This window comes from Sinocyclocheilus rhinocerous, unplaced genomic scaffold (assembly GCF_001515625.1).
Source record: "Sinocyclocheilus rhinocerous isolate Xijiao unplaced genomic scaffold, SAMN03320098_v1.1 scaffold51, whole genome shotgun sequence".
Taxonomy (NCBI): domain Eukaryota; kingdom Metazoa; phylum Chordata; class Actinopteri; order Cypriniformes; family Cyprinidae; genus Sinocyclocheilus; species Sinocyclocheilus rhinocerous.
In genome coordinates this window covers 232917-243748 of record NW_015641017.1, presented here as the reverse complement: position 1 = coordinate 243748, position 10832 = coordinate 232917, and the positions used below count along the sequence as shown (strand labels likewise).

The following is a 10832-nucleotide window of genomic DNA, read 5'->3' as shown; positions in this document are numbered from 1 at the left end:
GGCCTCATTGCTGGCTGCAGTCATGTCCTCATCTCATATATAAAACACCTGTGATTCACAAATACTTAAGGAACTCGCATTCACATAAAGTAGCCTTGTTGACAAGTTTGGGTGAGTAAGGGCAAAACGCAGTACTTTCAGTGACCTGTAATAGGCAGTATCACATCTTTTGTAGCAGAAATGAACTGCTGCAGAAAAAGCTAGGTCCATGCAAAATTTAATGTGTAACTGCAACACTCATTTCAAATGTAGTTGAGTAAAGAGTACAGATACTCATTCAAAAATGTAGTGAAGTAAACAGTACAGATACTCATTCAAAAATGTAGTGAAGTAAAGAGTAAAAGTTGCTAATATCTTTGATATTCCGTACAACTACAAAGTACCCGAAAAGATACTCAAGTACAGTAACTAATTACATTTACTCCAATACTTTACACCTCTGTGAATCTGCCATAAATATAAAATAGAAATATATTGTGCAGTTATAATCTTTTATATAATAAAGCTTTTTTTTTTTAATTACCTGACCCTTAAAATGTGTTTGAACTACTTAAAATTTTTTTTTGACTTAATGCATGAATGTGCAATAAATATAAAATAGAAATCTATTATTGCAGATGCATTTGTGTTCTTTTGTTCACCTGTGTGTTGGTGTCCTGACTGCTGCCGTCTGAGTATGTGGATCGTGAGGACGTCCCGTTCACATGTGGGCTGTTGGAGCCGTTAGTTATGGACTCGTCAAAATCTGTTTTAATGAGAAGAACAAATGTTCATTCACTGAGATCAAGATCAGAGAACATTGTGGCTGATGTTGAATAGAAAAACAGCCATAATCCATTGTAGGTTTATCAATATAATGTACATGATGACCCTGTAAATTCATAGATGCTAAACTTCCTTGAGAAGACCATTGCTACAGCTGGAAACCTTGAGCGGGCTCTTGAGAAAGAAAGCTGAGCTGTGGGATAAAAGCAGCACGCATCTGTGGCCTGATCAACCTGATGTTCACAGACCTGACGCAGAAGATTTACTCATCCAGAATGAAATGCATGAAAACGAATAGAAAGCCAGTGGACTGGGCTGGAATGACCTTCCAGTGGGCCAAATCAGGATCCTGTCAAGTACCAATTATCTAAGAGATGTCAATAGCCTGTTTAAGGTGTTGACCTCAATTTAACTCTAATCTGAGCCACATGGCAGGAGCTGCTGGATAACAGACGTGGACGAGACTCAGAGAACATGGATTTACTCCAGCCCGGGGTTTCACACCTCTGTATAGAGCCTTGAGAGGAAACCCAACATCTGTCTGTCTCGAAACCTCAAAAGCACCATTAGCACGGAAAAACGTCAAACTCCCCCTCAAATCCCAGGAAGAGGAAACCAAGGCTCAGTACGCAATATAGCAAAACTAACTCATCTGGGTTCAAAATCATCTTTCGTTATTGATGATCATTCAAAAGTAGACGTGTTCTGACTAAATAAAATGATAATGAAAATTGGATACTGGACTTTATACTCATATAGGGCGATATATTCTAGATAGCAAATCTGAACTACTTGCTGCTTGTATTGTCTCGTGAACTGTGATTTTTGGGTAACTCTCCTCAGTGAAGTCTTTAAGTCTACCTTTGACATGGATGCTGGTGGGAGTGATGGCCATATTTTTGAAGTGCTCATCTGTATCCGGATCCACCACTAGTAAGCGCGTCTCATTCCCGCCGTTCTTGATGAAGGCCACAACTTCAGCGTGTCTCATGCGTTCAATGTTCACGCCATTTACCTGCGCAGAGTTTTAATATAGCAAAGGTTATGATTTTAAAACAAGCAACTGTAAAAGTTTTTGTACAACAACAAAACATTTTATTGACCTGATTTGACTATATTTTTCTAAATATTCATAAACTGGATATACTGGACATGTTACAATAGTAATACCATGTTTTGTGGATACTACAATGAAACTAATACCATGGTGGCATGCCAATTTCATTGCAGTATCCAAAAACATGGTATTATCATGGTAATGGCAACAACTTTTAAATTGTATATGTTGGATTTATTACTCCAACACACACATACACACAGTTTTTATTCAATGATTCTTATGTTTATTGACAAATAAAAGGTTTTCGGTACGTATGTGTACCGAAAAAATACACTGCATGAGTGGAACTTCACTGGAAACTCACAGTTTTATATAGTGTAACTTTTGTTAAGAAATAAAGTGTCATCTTTCAAATTATGTCAATTTTTTTCAGGAAATTCAAACAATAAATGCCGTTTTGACGCTCTTTGATTACTGTATAGAAGCCTACCTCAGGCAAGTCATCAGTGTCCACAGCTCATTATTTGCTAGAGAAATAAAGTACAGAGAGAAGAGCTTTTCATGAAATATTAGAGTATATTCTCATTATATTTGACCTGTTAGTGATGTCTTATTTAATGTATGTTTAATTAAATCTGTTATGAAACAAGTTATGACAACCACTGTGTAGATGAATATATTTCAACAACAAATCGAAATTTGATCATTTAGAAGGTCATTTAAAAACTGCATTATGCTTATGTTTGCATAGTTGTTTTTTTAAAAGTTGAGTGTTGATTATTATGTTTAAAAATAAATAGTAATTAAATTAAGTTTAGGCTCTGTTGTTAATTGTAACCTTCAGTAACATAAAAGGGCTCCCTATAGTTTAGAGCAGAAGCTGAGGTAGATTTTTATCCCCAAGAAAATTTGAATTCTAATTGAATTTATTTAAAGAAAGAGCAGTTTGTTCAGTAAACCACTGTCTAATGTTTAATATATATATATATATATATATATGTATATATATATATATATATATATGTGTGTGTGTGTGTGTTGTTTTTTTGCAAATATGATTTATTCGGAAGCAATATTCTCATCAGTTTTCTATCAGCTGTGACATAATCGGCAATTAATCGGCTGTTTGCTGTGAGATGCGCTGTGTTTCCGCCTAAAATGTAAGTGACCTAATATTGTATTTGCTTATTGAACTGTTTATAGAACTATTAAACAGTCGTAATGGTGAAAACGTTGTGTGATGTTGCCTAACTAACTATTTTAAATATAAAAACTTTCCTTTTTGAATTTTTACGTCAGGATGCTCAGTTTCTTAGTGTTGCGCGTTTTGATTTCTCCTGGAGAGACTGCGTTAGCCTCGCCTCAGCAGCGCAACCTTATTCCGTCAATAGATGCATTATATGCAGTAGCTAGATCCACTATTCGCCACTTACTCTAAATGTAATAAAATCAGAATAATACTTGCGTTTTGATGTTTACATAGTTATTTTTGGTTACTGAGGCTTTAATGTTACTTGTATGGCGTTAATGGAGCCCCGGATGGAGCCCCGGACGGTCCAGGCCCAATTTAAACCCTGCTGACGGTGGAGAGCAATGGGGGAGAAAGTTTCTCTGAACTGGTGACTCACAAAACTGGTCAAGATCATGCTGTCAGGGCCATATTTCACCTCAAAATCAAATTAAAGAAATAACAAATTATATAAAATAAAGGCTTTTTTAAAGGGCCATTCAGATTTTTTTGCATTGTGACAATGTTTGCATGAAAATTATGGAAAGACTTGCTTTACTTTTTCATAATTCCCATTATTCTCAATGATGATCGTTAAGTATTTAAATCAAAAGGTTAAACAATACTTTTTAAAATAAATACATATAAAAAAATTTAAAAAACCATTCTGGCTTTATGCTAATTGTAATAAAAATCTTGCATAATACTTGTATAAAACTAGAATAAAAAAAAACTAATTCAATTAAAATGCTGATTAACAGAACTAATTTTTTTAAGTTAAAAAAAAATGCAGATTTATATATATATATATATATATATATATGCATACAATTATATATATATACATTGATAAATTATGCTGATTTAAATTTTAATTAAATTTTTAAATTTTTACAATTTATTTAAATTTTAAAAATGCATACATATATTAGCAGATTTTAATATAAAAATCTTTTTAGTTTTCTAGATTTTTCACAATGTGCTCAAATGTTATGCAAATACTGTCATAATATATATAATATAATATATATAATAAATAAGCTACAAATAGGCTGCATTATCTTTTCTTGTGATTTTGTTGAAACTCATATTATATCAGGGTTTCATAAGATTCACCTATTTATTATTGCAATGACTACTGAAATGTCTGGTGGTGAGCATAGTTTTTCTTCTTTCCATCAGCATATTCAGTTTTTCCTCAACTACAAACTTGCACTTTTCATAATGGTTCATCATTTGCACATTGCATTGATTAGATTGAGGTAATGTGTTAAATCCACACTCAGTCCAACTAAACCACACAAGTTCATGAGTTACCGGAGGTTATTATGAGAACATGTTATTTACTTCTGTGATAATGCAGGATGTACTCGGCTCTGCCGATCACAAATGTACATTTCAACAGTATGTTATTTTGCTTGACTCATTCTCTCAAGCACAGAAATATTTTGCGCGAGTCATCATATCACCAGCCGCCCACATGCATCTGAATGTGATGGATGGGCTGTGTGTGAGTGTGAATGCACAAGTGAATTTAGAAAGTGTGGGTGTATATCTGGCATCATCACAGTGTATACTGATGCACATGTGTGTGGTTTCCCTCAGGGGAAATTATAGAAATATGATAGAGATCTGTTATAAAGACAGAGCTGAACAATGGTTTCAGCAGAATCAGAATCAGATCTCACCTCTATGAGTCTGTCCTGAGGTTTGAGTCCTGCGCGGTCAGCGGGCGAGCCAGGGTCCAGAGCTCGAATGTACTGACCCGGTCTGGACCTCTCGCTGTGGAGATTAAAGCCGTAACCCGTCTCGGACCGCACCAGGTGACACAGCCTCGGCAGAAGCTCAGACGGGTCCTGGGTCGAGGACTCCGATGAGGGCTGAACCTCCTGTGATAGAAAAAAATAAAGACACTTTAAGATACGAATAAACCTACAGCTAAATCTTAGGTTGAAATAACTCTTTGTTTTTCACAGTATTTCAGTTTTAGCCCATGTCTTCCATCCATAATTTCAGAGAGAAAGAGAGAGGTTACTGCAGGTTCATTTCAAATTGATCAAAACGAAGAGAGTTTATTTGCCAATAAGGTCAGAAAAATACACTTAATTTAAAGTGGAAGGAAGTTTTCATGCCCCAATTTGTTCTTGTTTTAAGCATAAACTCAATTTTGTTCAATTTCTCAGAAAAACAAGACTTAATTTTTTCATTTTGCATCACTGAGGAAGATATTCATTTTTTTGCAGTGTATGTAATATTATTGCTGTGACTATGAATTTAAGACTTTGTGCCCTGATTTAAGAACTTATATATACAGTATACACACACACACACACACAGAGAGATCTGGGTAGTAAATGATTACATGTAATCTCGATTACGTAATCAGATTCCAAAAATTAAGTACTTGTAATTAGATTACATTTAAAAACATTAAACATTTTCATGATTTAATTAATTATTAGCTTTTCATTAAACTCGTAATCCCCCTGCAGTTCCTTTACAAACCCAGTTTGGGAAACCTTGACGCAATATAATGTTTAATGCACTTCATGTTGTTGATAGGCTTGCTGCGATAGATGGTGTTTTCGGTTATACCGGTGTTAAGCCGCAACACCGGTTATGTCATTTGCCCACCGTCGTTTTGATTTTTTTATAGTAACAAAAATCATTTAGCCTAGTTCAGTTAGAGGACAGACACTGAACTAAACGCTCAATGCAGCGTGCCGAACCATGCGCGAACGACTGCACCACGGAGCAGGAGTCAGATTTTATTTATCACGTGAGGAGAGTGAGTCGAGCTGACTGACAAGGAGTTTGACGTTGTTGTTGCTTGAATTGAATCAATGCCGAATTGCTGCTAATTTGAAAGTGAAAGTAAAATGCGCACTGCGCTTTTTGAAAGCCAAGAAATCCGAGGAAAAGAGGGAAAACTCAAACGAACAATTGCTTGACGCCGTATTGCGGCAATTTCGATTAACCGGTGGGAAAATTTCCTCACCGTCACAACCCTAGTTGTTGATAGCAACAAATGGAATATATTTTCTTACTCTTTGTATTTTTGTCAATATGGTACATATGGTAAGATTATCCTATTTAAATCAATATGAAAAATGAGATCAAAAGTAATCTAAAAGTAGATGTAATGTAATGGATTACATTACTAAGTATAATTTTTGTCATGTAATTTGGGATCAGTAATGGATTACAATTTGAAATCGCATTTGGTCTCGTACTGTATCGCGTACCTTGTCAGTGTCGTGCACTTTGCTTGGCCATTTGTTGTGATAAACAGGAAAGTGTGTCCAGCTTTACCCATCTTCAAGAAACGACTAAAAACACATCTGTTCCACCTTTATTTGACCCTCTAACTCTTAACACTTTCTATTCTATTTTAATTCTACTTTATCTATATTTATTTTCTTTTTTTCTTTATTTAAAAAAGCACACAAAAAAAACACTAGCTTTCTATTTTTTCTATTCTATCTACTTGTTTTTCTTTGTGTGCGTATGTATATGTGTGTGTGTATAATATATAATATATATTGCACTTATATATTGTTGCTCTTTTGTTAGTTTTGACTGCTTTTATTGTCCTCATTTGTAAGTCGCTTTGGATAAAAGCGTCTGCTAAATGACTAAATGTAAATGTAATCTACCCTAACAATAAGTAATCTACCCAGCTCTGTATATACAATGATTCATTTAGCAGATGACCATTATTTGATTGGCTGATTAAAAGTGTTAATTGCACCTAGAATTCATCAAAGTTAATGAATGAATTCCAGGTAAATTTGTGTTGAGTGTTCATTTAAAAATAATTAATTAAATAATATCTTATTTATTACACATGCTTGTATTAATTTTGAATAAGGATCATATGCTATGAATAATTGTAAATGTAAATAAATGTTATTTGCATAAAATCGCTGTTATATCAGCCATCAACCATCCTGGTTAACAGTCCACTGCTTAAACAACTCAGAAATCATGATAATGAACACAAAATGAAATGCATTTGTGAGCTATATTGTTGAACACATAATGACAGGCTTACTTTTACAATGAATTCCACCATTGTGATCTGAATACACAAGTTTTCCTCATAAAAATGTGTAATGGAAGGTTACAAATGCCACGACCAACCAATAACAAGAACCAAGCCAGGAAATCTGCCATTCATCCAAGACGGAGAGTGGAAAAATACACAATAACACGAAGGACGCTGTTTGACAATGTGAAAAACTGACAGCAAGGCCAGCAGAAGAACAGAAAGATGCTGGATGTGTGAATAACAGCAGCACGTGAAGCATTATCAGCCTGCCAGAGGAGAAACTCTCAAACATGAGCAAAAATACTCATCACGCCACCACAGAAAGAAACCAAAATCATTTTTTCACAGGTTACAAGATGGCATACTCCCGCATATCTGGTGGTGTATGCTCATGCATCACAATTACTAGTGCTCATATTTTTTTATTTCTTTTTGAAATTCTTACCTTTCTGTTCATAACTCCAAAAAACAAAGGAAATAAACACCCTGAAAACCACTTATCGCACCCTAAAACCATGGAGGACATGGTTTAATGGAAGAATAAGAATAAGAATCCAGTTCAATGGTTGTAAAAGTCACAATTAAACAAGCCATTGCATTGCAATCCTTCTTTTAGTTTTATAGCTTAATATGAAGGTTCAAATTCATTCGGCATCTGACCAAATCGAATGGACACGTCCTATATGCATCCAGAGCAGAGACGATTGAACTATTTAATAAACTAAAAGGAAGGTAGCAGCACATAATACAAAAAGAGAAAACATAATTAAAAGCCAAGGAACATTCACTATGCAAAGAGGTTTTTTTATTCATAAGAGGTAGTAATTACAGTGAAGGTCAAAGGTTAAGGTCCATTAGGGGAGTCTATTAAGAGTGACGGCAAAAACACAAACAATATGTGTGTGTGTGTGTTATACATTTTAAGGGTTAGTTATGTAAAAAAAAAAAAAACTCATTGAGATAATGTTTCATTCACATTTCACATATTACAGTATGTGTATTTTTTTTTTTTTTTTTTTAAAGACAATAAGATTGTTTCGGATAAAAGCGATTAAAGCGTTTCGTGAATGAAACTGTTATAACGGCACAGTCAGGCATGCAATCTATTATGCTTGAAAATGCAAATTATACAGTTTTGTGAAAAACCGTTTTAAGAGCTTGGAGGATCAGTTTCCAGACAAATGGTTAATGTCTGTGTCTCTGTCTGTGTTTGCTGTGGCTTGACCTGTTTGTTGGGATGAGAGTCGTTTGACTGACAGCCGTATGAAAGTTGATCTGACTGGCTGGAGACAAACGCACACATTGTTTGTAGGAAGAACAGATTACAGCATTTCCAAAACTGATATGTCTGAAAACATATATGCTTATATGCTACTATATCAGAACTTCAAGAATGAAACACTTCTAAGACACATGACAGACAGAGGATGTTCAGACAAGAAGTACTTTAGAAACCCCAAAAGAAACATTGTGCGCTTTAGTGCAATTTAGTGATTATATGTGGAGAGCAAAACTAAAATAAATGCTTTTTAACATTGGATCAGATGAAGTGCCTTGGCTTAGACTGTCATTTTATATATTATAGGGAAGTATAAAGGTTTATATATTTCTGGAAGTATAAAGGTTTATAAGGGTATATTGTGGATGTATAAATGGTTAAAATTCCTCATTAGTATAATATGATCCCTTTAAAGCCTGAAATATGATATAATAATCAGACAAATCTTTTTGTTTTAATTGTAACAGTTTATTAAACTTTTAGACAAATAAATAATATATATATATATATATATATATATATATATATAAATAAATAAAAGCTGTTTTGAGGAAAATAACACCTAAGTTTTATTCAAAGGCCCAAAACTGCAGTTGCTCATATTTATATGGACAAAAAGATGACATTCTGATTGTAAATCAATCTTTATATCAGTGTTACAGTATTATATCAGATCTTTATAACAGTAGTACAGATTATTTACAATGCAATGCAAAACAATATTGGCTAAGAGATGAACAAATAAATGTCCCTCAAAAGTGTAATATTTAAAATATTTGATGCATTTTTTTTTTCACATGATTTTTTTGGGAAAAAAAAAAAGATGTATGGAAAATCAAGTAAACCTAAGTTGCTTCAGTCCAGTAAGTATTATAAAAGATGTAAGTTATTCTCATGTTTACTTTATAAAAATCAGTAAAGATTTCAAAAGATGTTTTAAGAATAATACTAAAAAGGCCTTTTGCTTGTTAAAAAAGTATCAACTATTAATCAGATGACATGAGAAAGTCATGTTGAAATTCAATTTCATGTTCAAATATGATACAGTAGACTTCATAGGGTTAAAAACAATCCAAGACAGGAAGATTCAGGAGCAGTCCATCCCACCTCCTCAACACAGCTGACCTCTGATAGAACAACTACTGTTAGAGAGAAACACAGAGAAGTCTGGGACTGGTAGGAGGAACAAGCATGTCTCTGTTTCTGACACTTCCGCTGCTAAATACCTCTGGCTTTATGATTCTGTGCCTCAAATAAACCTCCCTGCTGAAGCATCATCAGAGTTATAATATTTCCATTGTCACACCCCTCAGTGCTCCCCAGCATTACGCCCTCTTCCTGTCACTCCGGGTCCTGAGGTTTCTGTTCCTGGCCTGAACATGGATGCGTGGGATAAGTATGGGAAAACACTCGGGAGAGCGGCAGATGCGGCACAAAGCATTCCGGAAACTTCCTGTCACAATAAGCCGCTGCTTGTGTGTTTCAAAGCATGGGCTTGTAAAATGATACAGATGCTTCTGAATTATTGACACTGGGACCTCTGGGATTTCTCGCACGTGACTGTCATTAACCCTTTCACCGCTGGGGCATCTAGAGCACGACACAAAGCACAACAGAACTTACACACTCACATGGAAACATAGATTCAGAAGCTACTGTGTTTACTTAAAATTCTACTGAATCAAAAGCAGTAAGCCTAGGAACCAAGAACCGTTTTTCCAGTGGTGGACGAAGTACACAAATCAAGTACTTGAGTAAAAGTACAGATACGTATAATAAAATATTACTCCAGTAAAAGTACTAGTACTCCTTTTTCAATTTTACTTGAGTGAAAGTACAAAAGTACTCGATTTTTTATGTACTTAAGTAAAAAAGTACTGATAGATGGATTTATTTTGCAATTTTATATAGGCTACTTAATTTAATTTTATATTGGCACATATTTTTTATAATCCTACTGCTCAAAATACCTGGGATTTTCCCAAAATAGTGATGTAGAGAGTGATGTAGTAATGTTCACCGTGAAGCTTGTAAGAAAAAAGTGTTTTAAAGCTTGTTGTTTTGCAGAACATCACAGTTATATATGACATGAGAATAAGGCCTGAAGTTAGGAAGAACATTTTAAGGAAAATATAATTATATTTTCATAATGATTTTTTTCTTCTCAAACCTTGTCTGGTGTAAAAACACCCCTGGCCAAATGCCCCCAGAGGGCATCACTTCCCACCAGTGGTGGGCGAAGTACACAAATCAAGTACTTGAGTAAAAGTACAGATACGTATAATAAAATATTACTCCAGTAAAAGTAAAAGTACTCCTTTTTCAATTTTACTCAAGTGAAAGTACAAAAGTACTTGATTTTTTATGTACTTAAGTAAAAAAGTACTGATAGATAGATTTATTTTGCAATTTTATATAGGCTACTTAATTAAATTTTATATTAGCACAT

At 34.3% G+C, this 10832-nt stretch overlaps 1 protein-coding gene across 2 annotated transcripts in view; it reads right to left on the bottom strand.

Annotated features, from left to right (window-relative positions):
* The window catches only part of LOC107753764 (Na(+)/H(+) exchange regulatory cofactor NHE-RF2), a 35093-nt gene that overhangs the window by 1633 nt on the left and 22628 nt on the right, over positions 1–10832 (bottom strand). For both annotated transcript variants that reach the window (XM_016569981.1, XM_016569980.1), the window contains 3 exons: positions 4742–4942; positions 1627–1780; positions 642–745 (listed from right to left, as the gene is read on the bottom strand). In XM_016569981.1, the coding sequence (XP_016425467.1) occupies positions 642–745; positions 1627–1780; positions 4742–4942 (459 nt within the window). The remainder of the gene's footprint in view (positions 1–641; positions 746–1626; positions 1781–4741; positions 4943–10832) is intronic.